The following is an 18,199-nucleotide window of genomic DNA, read 5'->3' on the forward strand; positions in this document are numbered from 1 at the left end:
ATAACTTTTCGTAGAAATTCGTAGTTTTCTATGCAAAATACTACAATTTGCGACGATTTTTCACAACCTTGTACACTTTTTGACCATTCCCTACGATTTTTTACGACTATTTTCTACAGTGTTCGATGAACTGCCTTTTATCGTAGTTTGGCGTAGAAATCATTTTCACCAAGGGAATGCATAAATGCATTATGGTTGCTGAATGAACTGCATGTCTTCGGTTATTCATTTACAGATCAAAATGTTTTGTTAACTTAGTACGTTTCATTTTCTTCAACGTTAACCATGATGCACCTACGACGTTTCCGCGATCAAGAGTTAAAGGGACGAATAATTAAAACTCGCCACGCAAAAAACCGCGCTTTGATCACTTATACCGCTCGATGGCGGCGGCAGGCGGCGGCGGGATAGGAGGTGCGAGGTGCAGCGCATGCCAACACCAATAACAGCCTTGAATACGCTACTTATTGGCGTTGTCTATACCTATGCCAATATGAGTGTTTTGCGCTTTCGCGCTCGCCGCGCGATCGTCAGCTCATTGAGTGAGCGGACAGTGTCCGAGACTCGAACCAGACTCGAGCCATTCAAGACAAAATTTCAGTGTCTATTCGTCCGCGACAGTTGCCAAAAGAGTAGTTAGGCATATTATTCAAGGGCGATTAAATCGAGCTTACTGTGTCATCATCATACCGGATACGATATTCACAGCAACGCGAAGGTCTGCTGTAGAACGCTACAGAATACGTATATTTGACAGTGATCTAACTTCATGTGACCGTCAACTTGGAGTGTTTCAAAGTTCAACGTGTATCTTTCCGATAATCGTTGAGCACAAGGTAAAACGGAACATCGTGATTTACGTACTTCATGACATTGCGAAAACATGTCACTCAAGTTATCTGCGTAATGCATTTTTCAATCATGTTTTAGTTTTCAACAACGGGGTGCGTTACGTGATGACACGCGTTTGGGATATGCAAAGTTGACGTAACTTTGCGACGCTTCAAGCGTGTTTGTAAGTTATAGGATACTCGACGAGTAATAAACCTACATAGGTCATGTATATTTTTTAAATTCTGACAAGCAATCAATATAACAGAATAGTAATTATCTTGGTCTCCAGTTGAATGGAACTTTTTACATACTTGTGCAATTTCATGATTACTTAAACGATATTCATATGTTTTTGTAACATGCACGTACTTGTTACATGTATATTACCTATGGCACTTTATTTCAAACTGTGAAGGAAAAAAGAATCTGAGTTATTATATGTATATGAGTTATACAGTCGAAGTCAAACATATAATCGCTTGATAGTCTTTAAATATTACCTATCAGTAATTGAGGTCCTGCCATGAAATTATCTGACACATAATTCGAAAAGATTTGTTTCAGAGTCTAAATATTAAAGATGAGGGTCATTTTGTTAAAATTCCGTGAGATCACTACCAAATATCCGATTATCCGTGGAATGGCATCATACACGGTAATATGGCCAGCAGCGAGTTTGCTTCAACAAAAGTTCATTGGTAATCAAGAATTGAACTACATGCAAGCACTGAGATTCAGCTTGTATGGCGGATTCTTTGTTGCACCGACCCTTTTTTGTTGGATCAAATTTGCCTCGTATATCTGGCCGAAGAATGACCTAAAGTCTGGAATTGTGAAGGTAAAATTCATAGCATAATTGTCAGTTTGTTCATACTTGAAACAGAAATTATTTTATTCATATAAAGTAATGGTGAAATTTATAAATTTGAAAAACTTGGGTTTGTTGAATATACGCAGTTGAGAAATTATTCATTATGGAAAAAAAATTTTGAAATAAATTTTGCGATTCCAGTACGATTTTTATTAAACAATAGCAAGGTAAAGTCAAGAATTTAAAATTGTATTTTGTATGGTCACTGTTTAACTGAATCATCCACCAATCATCATGCACTTATCCTAATACCCACTTGGTGCATTTATAATTGTGGTTGGCAAATGCAGCTAAGTAAATTCATGGGAATTCCAAAACCATTGAACATTCGGAAGTTATTCCATCTCAATTAATAATGTGATTGAAAAACTAGCGTATACAGAGATCGACCGCAGTACCCACATTACGAAGTATAGTCAATTCCTAGTCATCGCTGCTCATCATATGTCAATACTAACTAACTAAAATATCTCTTTTACTCTTTGAACTAAGGTAGATGTACCACTTTTGACTACCATCGTACCAAATGTGGCCTGACTGTCAATAGTACCATTTGTATAGTAACATATCCATACCATATAAAAAAAAATGCCTTGCCATAAACGGCATAAATGTCTTTAGATGACTTTGAGAGCTAAAATTTTGATTTTAAAACAATTGAATAGTCAAAAACTACACTGACATTTACTTCCCAAAATGTTCTTTTGATTGAATCAATAACTGAATAGATTTTTAGTACTAGAAATAATTGAACCGCTTTACACCACCAGAAATGGTTTACATGCTACGAACGTTACCTCTGCCCTATGCCTTATCATGACCATGATTGACTGTTTAGGTAAATTTCACTTTGAAAATTTTATGGTGTTTTGAACAGGCTCTTGTGGAACAAGTTTCTTATGGTCCAGCTGCTATGTGCTGTTTCTTCTTTGGTATTAACCTACTAGAATTCAAGCCTATTTCGGAATGTGTAGAAGAGGTCAAACAGAAGTTTTGGCCCACGTGGAAGGTAAAATTTATTACTATTATATCTATTCCAGAATTTCATTGAGATCTTATTTTTAATTTCTGTTTTATTTTTCTTATTATCGTAAACGATTATCTCTTTCAGACTGGAATATGTGTATGGCCCATACTTCAAACCATCAATTTTACCCTCATCCCAGAAAGAAATCGTGTAGTCTATGTAAGTGTTTGCAGTTTAATGTGGACATCATTTCTTGCCTACATGAAGTCTTTGGAAAAAAGTCAACTTACAAATAATAATAAATTAGAAATCGATCCTATTGAAACAAAGCAGCATGATCAACAGTCACAGGATAAGACCAAGACTGCTTTCATGCCTCATTGACATTGAAATTACTTAGGAATAAAAAAATTAATTTCTTTAGACGTTGGCATGCATGTTTATACTTCCTGCAGCATTTTATAGAAATTTCTAAGAACAGTTTTGTCATGAATCAGTAAAGTTTTTCAAACTATTAGTCTGATCACTAAAAATACTCTGTACCCTGTGACATCATAGATTTCATATCGCTATACAAATGAATGTGCCTATAATTGAATGAAACTTCAATTGCGACATTTGATACATGTATCTTTCCTTTTTTTTTGGACACAACACAGTTAGGCATACAATATTTGCATGGTATTAGATTCATAACTTTACAGGTACTAGAAATAGTCCAAATTAAGTATAGAAACAGTAATGCGTGTTATCTGAACTGTTGATACACTTGTTAGCATCGATACTTGTCATGTATGAAAATAGCGAAAGCATGAGACTCATTTGTATAAAATATAACTATCTACTAGTTTAATTTCGGATTAGTACTACAAGTTCTGTAGACGTCTGATGAAATTTCTTTATCACTAACTAGGTATTTAAATTGAATTATTTCTTTTAAGTAAAAATACTGCTGATAATCGAAGATTAGTCTTATATGAATCTCAACACAAAACATGTACATATTTCGCCGAAATTGTTGACGATTGTTAATTTATTACATAAGTTGAGTGGAAATAATATAAAGTTTGAAAATTCCTGTTACATGCGGCTTTTATACTGGAATTATTCTTTGAATCCCAGAATGTTTTTGTAACAGAAATCCGAACAATACGAAATAACATTTATAAGAATAAAGTAGTAAGGTGTTGAAGATGTACAGAAGTCAGGAAGTAATAAGGAGACGGAACTCCGGCAAACAAAGTCTGGCCAGATTTCAGCGCACGGTTCCTTAGTACAACGTTTTGCCGCATTTAGCGCCGTCGATGTTCGATCCATGGAGACTAGAGGTAAGGAGACCGAACGTATATGGCGGAATCGTCGAAAAGTGGTTCGTGAAAGCTATGAAAGATCTTGTAGTTCGGGATGTATTCGCAAGCGATACCAGCGCCTGCTTACGAATAAAATACATACGTGAGGATCGACGATTCAAAATCACTGCGCTGACGAAGCCCGCAGTGGTAGCGTTACCCGGCGGTTACAGTCCGCGGATCGTTCATCACTTTCACCGACCATTTGGCTAGCATTACGTTCGGACTTCTTACCTCTAGTCTCCATGCAAATGTCTATGAATAACTGATAGCGCCTTGTAATGGCCAATATTGGTGTGTTGTTGGAACAGTACCTGGTGGAAATTTCCAGATGTTAGACACCGGAATCATTCACACAGCTACAGTTAGACTCACATCAGTAGTTTGGGTCACCAATTACCGATAAAGTATTGAAATACACCAGACAACGGGCATTCTGTCGCTCTAATCGAACGAACCGAGGAAGGAATAATTATTGGATAAAAGATTTAATTAATTGGCTTACCTCTTGAGAATACTCTGGATATGATGACTTGCAGCGTAGATTGGTGAGAGGATTTAACGGAATAAGTGATTCTAATATATTTGGATACTTTGATTAGCTTGGATTTATTTCGAAAGTTCAATATTTCAAGTCACAAAAACGGAGTTACACAGTGTAAGATCTTAAATTAATATGACAAAATGGAGCTGAAAGCTCGCTGGACTTTTGAGCAGAGTAACGTTGTATGAAAAGTTTGAATGCAAAAGGCAAAAGGATTTTACCGCGAGACTGTACCGGAACAAGATGACGAACCTGGTGATAGAAACCAAGAGGACGATCCGATGATCGGTCGCCGTTTTTATAGGTGTCGATCGTTGCGCAGAACGATCCCCTTCTTTAGATTTTGTCAACTTTTGCGCACCTCCCCCTTTTTCTAGGAATTATAATTAGGGTACGACATCTTCGCCGCATGCACGCCTGTGATCTTAGTTCTTTAGCTATTACTATATTGCAAGCTTTTACATATGGTATAACGCTGCACTGGTGCGGTGGTGTAGGTGCGGGGTCGTTGTTCTGTAATTTTCCATTCTGCGTGGGCTTTGTTGTTGGGGCGCAAGCCTCCCTTGACCCCTCGGCTACCGTGCTTCTTCCCCCCGTCTCGTGCTTTCGGCAGCTATTTCCTAATATGGTAATCTCAGTGCGTATGCGCTAGTGATGACTCATGTTTTATGTTAGTGCCGTGTGCATTTTCGGGGTCACGATGCGCTTAATTCTAGTTCCTGTTTACTTCTTAATATTCTTAATATCCTGTTCGTTACAAAGTCTACATGTCATATTGGTTACTCGTCGTCTGTTAGTTTTATAGCGTGTATCTATACATATAAAATTACATATGTATTATAATTGATCACTGTCGTTATTCACCTGGAGTACAATAGCGATTGTTTATGAGACATAGTTGCTATTTGCTTAACATTATTAGAATCGCGCTGCTGCGAATATTCTTAGGTGTTTGTGTTATAACTATCCTAACAGATTTAGGGTATTTAACAATTTGATAATTCATAGTTTTAGAGCAGGTTCACATGTGTGCTTTCGTGTATAATTCTCTTTCGTAATTATTAATTCTTATATTGATATAAATCGGCTTGGAAGCTCCTAGAACGTTTTTCTTATGTTTGTTGGTTGCCTGTTATTGGGCGTTGCCACGTATGCATCTTTGAGTTTATTGTGAGTTGATTTAGCTTCGATCGTTTCGTCGGTAAGTTTCCTAATGTGTTCTCTAGATGAAGCTCTGTATAGCTCCACATTGGTGATCTGCATTGCCTTCAAAACGTTGCGCGTGTTGCCTACAATACGGCGTTGCGGAAAAAGGTATAGTTCATGCTGGGTAATTAGCATTCACGGTTTGATGGTTTTGCAGTCTCTGGTTTTATGGGTTATTGCAGCAGTGCTATCCTTACATTATATTGGTTATGCATTTATCTATGGTTCTACAGTCTTCTATACTCCAGGCTATATAGTAAAGCGTATGTTGCTTATAGTATAGCTCTCAGCTCCGAATGCACAAATGGCATTGTTGAGTGCTATATAATAATTGGGTATAATTGTGTTAGTTAATTATAGTGTTAATATGATAGTGATATATAATAACGCATAATAGTATTATAGTTCTCTGTGGTACGAAGATCTCGTAACATGGTTTTTAAGCCTTGGCTAGTGAATTTCATAGTTATTTCCATCTAGGGATATTCCAAATAGTTAGACAGTTGTTTTAATTTCTTATGGTTACAAGATTCTCGTACTTCGAGTTTGGTTAGTTGATAAAAGTAACATGCAGTAATATCAGTCGATAAAACATACGGACGTTCCAGTCGGATGTTACACCGTGGTCACAACCAGCCCCCTGACACTCACCACTGTTTGTATACTAAAAAATTGTACGCGTCTTGTCCCCATTTTTTAGTTCCTCTACGTGGCGCTAGTAGACTTCTGACACGCTCCCTGCCCTCGCTGACCGCGCGCAAGCTCGTCAGGTAACTACTAGCGCCACTAGTGGTGAAAATTAGCGGCAGAATCGAGGGACATTTTGCGAACCACTTTCAGCAGCGTGTGTCAGAGGGCTGGTCACAACAATAACAGCATGATAAGCACAATAATTTAAGGGAAGGCCGAGGTTATGTTGACCTGCCTCGCTCCTCGCCACGGTGTAAGAATAAGAGGTGGTCTGACTGCCCCATACTCCCTGTGTTATTATGTCTTAGTACGGCGGAAATCCACCAGGGACCTCAGGTGTCGGTGAGGATGAGGTAAACAATAATGGCGGCGATATAGCAGACAGTATTCACGAAAGTTTGACGTTCGCATACGGAAAATCAAATTTGCTGTTGAAGATCACATAGGTACATTAATATTTGACAAATGAAAATAATTGTACGATGAATGTACATGACTGTAGCTACAATATATTAATGAAAATGTAATGCATGATGAATCGAAAGACCAAAGATCAAATAAAATTCCATCAGTACGCTTTCATGATAAAAAGAAAATGGTAATGACACTGAATCAATCATGCAAAGGATGCACAATAGTAAATGTGTGGTGTAATAATATAGTAATTACGCATTATATATAATATTATTATTATTACATTAAAATATTTCATAAATTTTACGTGGCTTTTTATACGTAGAGTATAGTTTGGCTTGTTTCTTTTTTACCTTACTAGTCTTTACCATTTCCCGACTTTTTGTTTCAGTTGATTGTCGCATCCTCATGACTGTATAGTACTGTAGATAGTATGCAATGACATCTTCCTTATGCAAATCACATGGAAAGGAGAACTTACAATCTATTAGAGAATCATCAACTGTCACCTGTTACAAATTAGGTACGCCATATTGAAATGATTTTCGCTTATAAAATAATTGAATTTAAGATCGACTCTTTCACAGCACTGGATCACTTTTGAAATACAATAGGATCCTTGGTAGCATGAAACAAGGAGATTGTTTCGTCAGCTTCTAAACATCCGCTCCGACAATCGGGCAAACAACAATTCACCATTTTTTGTCTTTTGAGTAAACGACAGAGACCCAATCATCGGTCCCGGATTGCCTCTTAACTTTCGTAAATACTGTGTGGTTAAATCGCCGCCATTATTGTTTACCTCATCCGCACCATAGACTTATAAAGATAGACTGAGCTCTCTTATGAGTCGCTTGAAGCAAACATTTAAAGGACATAAATATGCCGGGAGTACTCCTTTCTCTTTCTGACGATATTTGTGGTGGAGATCTAGGCGGTAGAGGAGAATGAGACGAAATTATGCGCCTATATCTATAGCTGTTCCACTTCCACTGCGCCCTTGTCTCCCGGTATGAAGCCGTTTGAAAAGAGAGAGCAGTACTTCCGACATATCTCTGTCCTTTATAATCATGCTTTAGTACCTCTTATAGCAGCGCTCAGTCTATCTTTATAAGTCTTTGGCAAGACCGTGGATCTGCCTCTGAGTATATACTGTATATGCTCCAAGGGTGCTATTTCATGAGCAGTAAAAGCAGCAGCAGCAGTTTTCCCTATTACTTCCGGTGCAAATTTCTGCCGCTCGCAGTTTATTTTCTCGAGCGACAAGCCACAAGATCACGGGAGCTTTCCAGCAAGGAGACACAGCGTGACACTGTGTTACACGGTCGAACACTGTGCCTTGGCGCTTGTTGGAACGCTTTGAGGTTTTTAATTCAGTCATTAGAGTCCGCTCATGTATTATACGAAAAATCTAGGAACACTGAGTGCTCCAGGAAAAAAAACATTTGTGAAACGCGTGTAGATTATCATTGCATTTAATAAATAAATATAAACAATACCATGCGTCGAAAATAAAATCTCTAACTAAAAAATTGGCAGCAATGAATCCGACGCAGTGTCCAACCATGCTCCGCAGCTGTGTTCGACTGTGTCGTTCTGTGTCGTTGTTGGAAAGCACCATGTTCGACACAGTGTCGCCCTGTGTCGCTCTGTGTCGTTGCTGGAAAGCTCCCCACAAGAAGCCACGACCTATTTTGGCCGTGTTCGTAAATTGACTGACAGTACTGAAAATTCCCTAGGACTGAGTCAGAGCTATTCACAAACTTGGAAGCGCAAAAGAGATGAAAGATTGCTGACAATACTGGCAGTCAATTTTCGAACATGGTCTTTACGAGCAGCGCTGCTGCTGCGTAAAGTTACCAGACTGATGCTAGTGAAAACTAGTAAGTTACTAAACCACTGTTGCCTTTTACTGCTCATGAAATAGCACCCTAAGATCTGCCTCTGTCCTAGGGAGTTTATAGCGCTGCCAGCTAATTTTGGAACGCACTCTGCATAAGTACACAATATTTAATATGGCGAACAACGACAAAGGACGCAGAAAGTGGGGAAAAATTTCACAAGGTAATTTAAACAAGATTTACAAAAAAATGCATGATGTATCGTTGTGCCGTTGTATATAATATAAAATTATTTGTAGTTCAAGATCACCAAAAGTAGCTAATATTTTGATGTAGCGACAGAATGATTAACGTGAATATTCATCGTTGTTAATCTAAAGCTAACCTAACAAAACAAGCTAACCTAAAATTTTGCTGTGAGAACTGCTAGTTTCAAGGATTGTTTCCCAAAATACGTGGCCTTCGTTGATAAAAGATAGTTCTTCCAGGGAGTTTATACAAATATCGATCACAATTTTGATTTTCTTTCTCGTATCCGATTCATTACATAACTGTTTTCTGACTATCGTGTATGTAGTATTGTCGCTGTAAGTACATGTCAACACGGATAATATCGTAGTTTTCTTATTCTATGTGTCAACAATTCGATTCATCAAAACAGTTATTGCTCATGGTTATTTCTGATCGCACATACAGGATCTCAGCCGAGCTTCAACTTGACGAATAAGTTATCTCACGTCAAACTCTTTGTCTTGAACTCAAATTATTTCAACAAAAAATTACATCTAAATGTAAATATGTTTATGTCAATGTTGTTTTTGCATTTATTTTTCTATGTAGACCAATTTCTTATCATAACGTTTTGTGTATATATCACATATCCTGCATCATATTCGATGTACTTGAGGTGAACCTTTCACTTTCCATTCGCAGATTGCACGAGCTTGATAATTGCTCTTAGTCGATGGAACTTGATGCCAAATATTTGTAACACTCAAAGCTGTGCTGAGTGATGCATTTCTTTATATAGGTGTGTTTGCACCTTACTTTACTCTCTTCTATATTTTTTACATTTCTCCCGTCACTTTTATATTTTACATTTACTTATTTTTCATTGCTTACTTCACTGCATTCTTCATTTTTCGAGATTTGGAATTTTTAAAATCTCTTGATTTTAGTTCTTCGAAACTGTTAATAATTGCACGTTAAGCGTTACTGCTAGTATCAGGACATACATCAGAAACCTAATACTAATTATATATTCTGAAGCTGTTGGTGCTTGGTGGAACAAAGTTAGCTGATTGAAGTTTTATTTGTCATTATATTGGTATGTTGGTGATGAGTTGGTACTATTTTAAGAATACAGTTTCATTTCTGTGCTTTTTTCTGCTCGTTACACGCTTGTGTTACCTTTTGTCATCCTAAAAAAATAAACCTCTATCTTATTGACCTCAGCATAATATCTATGGCATTGTCAAAAAAGAGAAAGAAAAAAAAAGGATGAAAAAGACTTAGTCTTTAACGAATCAGTTCATATTTTCATAACAGACAAATTATTTTTTCATATTTTTCACATATATAACCAGGTAAAAGTGCTTTTTATTTTAGATCACAAATGGTGAATAACCTCATTTAAGAAATAAGGTTATACATAGGAAATATGTGCGCAAATAATTTTTAAAACACTAAATAATCGTAAAAATATTACTGAAATGACAAAAAAAAAAAAAAGTGAAGTATCTTTACTCTAAATGGTCTAGTTTAAAATTTGTTGTACACTTTTTCATAAGCCTAACTGTTTACTGTAAATTGGCCCTGAGAATAGCAAAGTATTAGTTATTTTTTATCACTTTGTGAAGAATTGACATAGATACCACTTAATTTAATCAGGTTATTAATGGAAATGACTAAAGATTTTGTTGATTGCTTACTATCCATAGTGGTCAGTATCTCAAATGGCTTAATGCGTGTGTAATCAATATGTAGTAGTAGTAGGTCAAGGTCATGAATCTCTCATTTTCAGAAAATATGGCGGATTCTAAATTGGGAAAGAATAGATCAACATTGGAAATGCGTGGCGGTGCAAGCCGGGCTCCTCCTCAGCCCTTATATAGGCCAGGATGCGGCCCATTACGTAAATCAGGATCAAGCTCGGACAATTTTGACAGTGAGAACAACCCACAGGAAAAGCCCAAGTCATCTTTCTTTCAAGGCCGTGAGAAGCAACACCAGTTCAATAGTCCTTTTCTAGCGCAGGACAACCCACTTTCATCTCGAATTGAAAGTAATTCTGATAAATTGACTGATGTACGACTGAACTTCAGAAACAACAGCAACGAACAGATTCACGCATCATCTAGGAATAATCAGGTTGGGGGTGATCCAAGAAAGAAGAATAAAAAACCAGAACAACCTCTTTATGTGCCAAAAAAGGTTAAGGAGTCATTGGCTGGGCGTGAAGTGGCTGATAGGTAAAAGATTTGAACATGATAATTACAGCTACATCTCTAACAAAATAAAAAAAAATTCTGCCACCGGATCGCTTCGTTTGTACTTTGTTGAGTGAAATTAAACACAACCTGAGCGTCAAAGAAACTGGGTCAATATTTATTGATGGAATATTCAAGACAAAATCTGCTCAACGTTTCTCAGAATTCATTCAAAACGTTCACAATTGAGATTGTTATAGCTACTTAGAAATGGTGACTTCTTTGTACAAAATGATTACATTATTTTTGGAAAATAGGTACACGGGTGATATTGTATCCACGTTCATGTGTAAATGTAGTCTCTATTGCTCTGGGGTTTTCCACACGTTTTGTATATCTTCTTCAGTATTTTCCTATTACTCATATTCATCACCTGTTTTGCAATAACAACCAAAAATGAAACATATAAAAATCAGAACAACTAGCAGAATATTTCAGAAAATAACTATTTTCATGATTATCTATAAGCTTCTACTTGCTTTTTTATATTAAAAATTAATGTTTAAACTTTTCTGAATTCCCAATACTAATCATTACAAATTTTATTATTCCTGAAGTTACGATCTGTTACTTGAATATATTTTCCTCATATGTTTTACACTGTATTGCTTTATTATTGTCATATTTGAAACATATTGTATAGGTTTTTAAAAATGGTTACAGATCTCCAGTGCTTGGTGGATGGGACAGAGAACGAGAGAGGGAAAGAGAAAACAGCAGAGATTGGGATACCCATTCCAATCACAGCCATCGAAATGAGAATCATCGCAATCGTGCGGGAGCTCATGGTAGTGGTGGAAATAATCGTAGTGGAGGCAGGGAAGAGCATGGAAAACGTGGTGGAGGAAGTCGGCGTAACCGGAATCCGAGTGACTGTGAAGAACGTTGGAGACCAGACTCGCCATCTTCAGGGAGAGGTTATGGAAATAAAAGGGACAATCATCGAGAGATTAGACAAGTTAGTTGAGAAGCTGAGCTGTAGAAAATGTTTAGAGTTTGCATAAAGTAATGTGATGTCAAATAACTAACAGCGATTCAATTTTTCAGGGTTCAGAGCCTCTCATTGATTCACCAAACACGACAGGCGATCCTAGTCGAACTCGAGACACTAGAAGCGTTGAACCAATCGGATATCCAGAAAAGTTTCAAGGGAAGCCACCATCAGGGAGGCGTGGTAGTATAAAAGACAATTCAATGCATAGAAACTTGAAAAACTTTGATCATCTCCCACCAAGATTGCAAAGAAAGTTACTTGATAAGAATGGATTACTTTCAACACAAAATAGCTACATCGGCACTACTTCAGAGGATACACAATGGGATGGAAGCACAGTTACTTATCAGGTAATTTTTCAATTACATGCAGATAGCAAAGAAGTAATTGTAATTTGTATAAAATTTCAAGTGTCACTTGAATTTTTTTGGTACAACATACAAATTTTGTACAAACGGTACAATTTTCAATTTTTGCAATCCGGTCAAAATTAATCTTGCATATTTGCATTTACTGTCACCTTTTTACATCATTTAATACTTCTTTGTTAGATCATTGTAACTACAATAGTTGACAAAGATAACTTGTTTTGTTTTTTCGATGATGTGAATTTCATGTATAACTTTAACTATCTCTATGAGCATACTCGCAGGGTTCCAATTAAACTTAAATGTTTGTGTGTTGTTGAAAAAATGTCCTAATTAGACTTCTCATCTTCTAGATTCTAGTAAATTCCATAGCAAATTTTTTTGTAATTTCCACAACAGTTGAATGAATCAGAAATTCTGATAACTCGGTATACCAACTGATCGATTATCGGTAATTCCGATTCATCAATTAGTCAGATTTTTCAATTAATTGTTAATTAGGTCAATCTGTTAATTTGATACTTAATTAGAAAAACAACTAATCAAAGTTCACTATTAATGGTATAGCACTAGTAATTTCTGTACCAACAATTTTTTTCTCAACTCTCATTAGGGTACCTCTGGTTGCAATAATTATTCATCTGCAATGCAACATTCTCAAACAATGCAGCATTTGCGACCATCAGGGCCCTTGCCCGCTCAGGAAAGCTGGGCAAATACTATTCCTGCCCGCAGCCGTGGTCGAGGAAGACTCAGACTGGATGAAATGGAAGCTCAGTCTCTGATGTTTAGATCTGTTACACCTGAGCAGTTTTCTGCACCTAATACAAGACCTCAGACTCCTAATCAAGATTACATGATCCGGTAGCTAAATTAAAAAATTATCAATCTTGACAATTTTTATATTAAACTTTAAAATAGACTATGAATATAAACCACAAAATATCTAGGCTTCCGTGGTTACTTTTCATCACATTTGGTGCTACAAGAAAAGTATTGGTTGCGGTCGAAGATCAAGTTTTGTTATTTCCACGAATCTTTACGTTTTTGAACATTTAGAATCCCGGAAACACTTTTTTAGGAAAATGTCGGTCCGCATGTCGGTCTGTCGATCTGCCGACAAACTTCCGCGATGATCTTGGTAACGGTTCATTGAAAAAATTGTAAACTCACAGGATTTTACAATCAAACGATAGACGTGACAAATTGCCATGCCTCGTTTAATTTGAACTTCCGGTTTTACCGGAAATGAATTGATTTTTAATGTTATACCGACAAACATATATTTTTTTCTCGTTAATTTTTTTTTCTATTAATGATTACGTTTTTCCCAGTTTATGTATTTATTTTTTAGGAATTGATATATTTTTAGTTTTACACAAATTTTTTTTTTCTAATTTTTCTTTTAAAACTTTTTTATTTGGCTGTCAAGTTCCATCAGTTACAAAGTCTTCACTCTGTTGGTTTCGAGATCAGTGCGGAAGTTTGTTGGACAACTCTTTTCTTTATACGGTGATAAAAAGTATCTCGAAAAACTGTTTTTTCGGCTTGTTTTCGTATGGAAACATCGAGGAAATTTTTGAATCACCCGGAAATTCATTTGAAGAATGTTTAGTAATACCTTAGTGATTTGTTTCTATATTTATTTCGTTTCATAAACCTGTTCTTTAGCCTGTTCTTATTAACTTTTTAAGAACCAACTTATGACGTTTGGGTTAGCTATAAGACAGCGAAAGTATTTTAATCCTTTTGGATGTTCACTTGAACCTCTTCAAAATTAACTTACAAAACTTGGGTGACTATAATTTATTAAAAACTTTAATGTAAACACCAACATAGTTATGTTAATTGATTTTTGAAAAAGGAAGTTTGATGAAATCTTGCGTGCTTATTCGATGCAAGCCTTTTAGTATGCAGGTGTACGTTTATATAACATGAAATGGTTTCATGCCATCTGAGCCGATAAATATGTCGACAACATCATCATTGTAACTGGTGATAAAAATAATCGAAAATGTAGAGCTTTGTTCTTTGAGGATAAAATTACTCAAAGATGCAATGACATTGTTCTTACCTTATAATATTATATTATATTTTTCTTAGATCCTATGATCGTCGAGGTAGTAATAGTACAATGTACACGAGCGTAGAGAGTTTGAGCCACATAGATAGCTTCACGATGCCTCCTCCAGCTCCGGCGATGTCACCAGCAACGTCGATACCAATTGGGAACAGACGTCAGTCACCTCCCAACTACCAACGACAGAGGAGGGGGGCATCTTCTCCTACCATGTCACAGCAGCATACTTATCAGACGTAATGGCAATATTACGTTTAATTAATTTATTTAAATTTATTTATTCTCTTGTATACCCTGACTGTTTTCACGGCTGATTTCTAATTGGCTTATCTTTTTTGTAGACGACGTGGCAACAACCCGTGCGAGCCTTCAAGCTCCATGCAGGAAAGATCGGATCACAAGCAAATGCCGAATCTTAGTCCATCTAAAAGCGAACCATTCAGTCCATTGCCAGATATGTCCTCGGAGCATACGTTGGTAAGTGATATGAGAAATGACAATTCAAGTGTAATCAATTAACAAATGGATAGTGTCATGTCCAATTTTGCAGAATGTAGAAAAATCATTAACTGTAGATTTTGTTTTCGCAGGATTGGAGTGAAGAAGTAGAATTAACTGAGAAACTTGAGGCTGAACAGCTATGTCGTAGCTCTTCAATGATTAGTCTTCGTGATAATGCGAGTGGGGTAACTGGTAGTCAACCACCTGCTGAAGCATCTAAAGGAAGGAATAGAGCAAGGAAAAAGAGACAAGGAAGACAACACACTGGTGACAGGTAAACTGTTTCGATACTTGACAAAAACTGAAAATTTCACTCTTCAACCGTTCACGTAGGTACTGATAGAGAATAATTGGGAGCAAAACATGAGTAAATTGTATTACTAATTCACGCGTTCTCTCGTTTCTGTTCGTAGGAGTTTAAGCAGGGATAAAGTAAAACAAAAAAGTAGAGAACGTGATAAAAACCAACAGAATAGAGATCATGACACTTACAATAGCAATCAGAAGATCGCTGGTGCCAGTAGGCGGTATAATAGGGACCATACTCAGAGTAACAATGCCCAACGGAGTCGTGAAACAAGTAAAGAAAGAAATTTCAGAGGCAGTAACCGGAATCCTGATGATTTTCATAGAAGCAGGTAATTAGAAATTCCACTGGCAGTAAAAGCTTTCTATCTGAGTTGGCAACTTCATTAAAACTTGAATATTAGCTTTCTCTCCAGAATGCCGGACTCACATACAGATGAAAACTGGAGGGCAGGAAGAAAGCCTTCGATATGTGATTCGGACGAGGGTCGGCGCACTCCATGTTCACTGACTACTCACACTCGTCAACAATCTCCTCATTCTGTTCCAATATCAAAATCCCCACCTAACTCTGTGTTGCTACAAAATAATTCTCAGCCAAGTTATAACAACGCTCAACCACCTGGTGTTCTATTTTTACCTGATACCAGCCATTCACCACCCAGTGTCACCCCACCGAGACAAAATCCATCTCAGCAACAGAGAACTCTCTTCGACCCTAATAATCCCAACAAACCAATCATCATTACGTCACCTGGAAGTCGAGCTGCCTTGGCCAGGTAATGGTTAAGCCTTGAGTAATCTGAAAGTATTAATTTCTATAGTTCTGTGATAAGTCGCTCTAAATTTTGAGAGTTTTGGTTACTTTTTCCTTTGTCATTAACAGGGAAAATGAAGCTCAAAGCCAGTCCTCTGGTGTACCTGTTTTCCAATCTCATCCTGCAAGTCCAGGTCACAGTTTTGAAGCACCTCAATCGGATACTATGCCACTTTACGTTACTGACGAGTTCGGAAATATGCGGCCATCGTGGTATAATCCTAATTCAGAAAGGTGTGTTATAAATCCGTTTTTGTTTATTGCAAACTTTACTCTTCAAAAAATAAGGCATTTGTGCATTATGTTTTGCATTTAATTCGCCCTGATGTGATTTTTGTTTTATATTTTAATTACAGTTTCCGATCAGCAAAGAATCCTTATTTACTTTTGGACATAGGCCGGGCAGATTTGGAGCTACAGTGGATTTTAGGTTCAGGTGGTTTCCCGGCTAGCTGGGAGAGGCTTTCTTATATTCGACGGTTTTTACAGGAAAGTTTACAAATGCTATTGAAAACAGATATTAAATTTTGCCAAGCTGAAAATGTGGAGCAACATTTTTGGAAGATATTATTTCATAACATGATTGAAATGTTACGGAAGGGTATACCTAAAGAGAACTCGGAAGGACGTGATCATTACAAAAAAATAATGATAGATATCATTGAAGACGGAACGGTATACTTAGAAAATCTTCTAACCGTCCTCGAAACTAGTTACAAATTTAAATTGGATACGTTTCTGGTATCTCCATCCTTACCCAAAGGACTTGGACCTGTTGGCTTGGCTTTGGTCAGTGCACAGAAGATATTTTTATATCTTGGAGATTTGGCTAGATACAAAGAACAGGCCAATGAAACCACCAACTACGGAAAGTCAAGGCAGTAAGTATTCTCAGTTGCAAAGTGGTCTTTCTTATTTCTGGCACCTTTCAACTTATTTGTCATCACTGTACTCCCATAATATGATTTCACATAACATTTTGTATTTATCGTATTGTTTCGAGTATAAGCTGATATAGGATATCAGACTCCCAATTTTAAGACAGTATTTCAGGGTGTATTTCTTAGTTACCTGCATAAAAGATCGGTCCATGTATAAATTGAGTACGATTTTGGTGGGTGCTGTCAACGACAAAAAACCTTCGCTTATATTCGAACCAATACGGTATTTTAAAATCAACTCTAAGATAATTGTCCTCTGAATTCAAATCTGAATAATAGATACTTTTAATTGGAGTATATTTGAAAATATTGGTTTATACAACTTCAAACTGGTATTCCAAAGGCGAAATCACTAAGCATAAACACTGAATTTATATTTTATAAAGTGTTCTGATTATTCATCTACCTCTTAATATACCCATGTATATATGCAGAAGTTCACAGGGAACTGCTGTTTTTATTCAAGCGAAATAGTTAAAAAAGTAAATGATATTCCACAGCTGGTACGTCAAGGCTCAGCAAATTAATCCTAAAAATGGGCGGCCATACAATCAATTAGCAGTTTTAGCATATTGTGCTGTAAGTATAGTTTGTTTGATTTTAGAGATTTTATAATTTCATACCATAACCGTTATATTTGCTCGATGTATTTTATGTTACAGAGACGAAAATTAGACGCAGTTTACTTTTACATGCGGTCACTGATGGCATCGAATCCATTTCATTCCGCCAGGGAAAGTCTGATAGCACTTTTTGATGAAAATAGAAAAAAAGTGAGTGGATCTGATTCATGTACCCACATTTATTTGAATCTCCATGTATAATGCTATTATTAACAAGCGAATTTCTGTTTTTTCTTTGCTCCTAGTATCTACATTACGTAAGTAAAATCAAATACTTGGTGTGAAATGATTCCCGTAACTTTATTTACCTCTTGTTGACGTGGCAGATGCTTATTCCATTTTGCATTGTAAACCAACTTATCAC

General features: G+C 36.7%; 2 protein-coding genes across 6 annotated transcripts in view; both read left to right on the forward strand.

Moving 5' to 3' along the window:
* The first annotated feature begins 492 nt into the window (after positions 1-492).
* Positions 493-3,755, forward strand: LOC124182246 (mpv17-like protein). Of its 2 annotated transcripts, none has more exons than XM_046569215.1 (5): positions 493-836; positions 931-1,015; positions 1,388-1,672; positions 2,583-2,714; positions 2,817-3,755. In XM_046569215.1, the coding sequence occupies exons 3-5, from the start codon at positions 1,415-1,417 to the stop codon at positions 3,054-3,056; spliced, it is 630 nt and encodes a 209-aa protein (XP_046425171.1). In that variant the 5' UTR covers positions 493-836; positions 931-1,015; positions 1,388-1,414; the 3' UTR covers positions 3,057-3,755. The 2 variants fall into 2 exon arrangements, with proteins under 2 accessions (XP_046425171.1, XP_046425170.1); XM_046569214.1 differs by having other exon boundaries at positions 495-836; positions 1,399-1,672.
* Positions 3,756-8,890: 5,135 nt separating this feature from the next.
* Positions 8,891-18,199, forward strand: part of LOC124182217 (telomerase-binding protein EST1A-like) — a 241,416-nt gene continuing 232,107 nt past the window's right edge. For 2 of the 4 annotated variants that reach the window (XM_046569169.1, XM_046569170.1), the window contains exons 1-15: positions 8,891-8,939; positions 10,740-11,187; positions 11,869-12,163; positions 12,253-12,549; positions 13,181-13,431; positions 14,671-14,883; positions 14,989-15,124; positions 15,238-15,422; positions 15,562-15,786; positions 15,859-16,233; positions 16,341-16,505; positions 16,628-17,152; positions 17,713-17,791; positions 17,875-17,985; positions 18,081-18,092. In XM_046569169.1, the coding sequence (XP_046425125.1) occupies positions 8,891-8,939; positions 10,740-11,187; positions 11,869-12,163; positions 12,253-12,549; positions 13,181-13,431; positions 14,671-14,883; positions 14,989-15,124; positions 15,238-15,422; positions 15,562-15,786; positions 15,859-16,233; positions 16,341-16,505; positions 16,628-17,152; positions 17,713-17,791; positions 17,875-17,985; positions 18,081-18,092 (3,366 nt within the window). The remainder of the gene's footprint in view (positions 8,940-10,739; positions 11,188-11,868; positions 12,164-12,252; positions 12,550-13,180; positions 13,432-14,670; positions 14,884-14,988; positions 15,125-15,237; positions 15,423-15,561; positions 15,787-15,858; positions 16,234-16,340; positions 16,506-16,627; positions 17,153-17,712; positions 17,792-17,874; positions 17,986-18,080; positions 18,093-18,199) is intronic. The other 2 variants (XM_046569171.1, XM_046569172.1) reach the window with 2 other exon arrangements.

Source organism: Neodiprion fabricii, chromosome 5 (genome assembly GCF_021155785.1).
Source record: "Neodiprion fabricii isolate iyNeoFabr1 chromosome 5, iyNeoFabr1.1, whole genome shotgun sequence".
Lineage (NCBI taxonomy): Eukaryota > Metazoa > Arthropoda > Insecta > Hymenoptera > Diprionidae > Neodiprion > Neodiprion fabricii.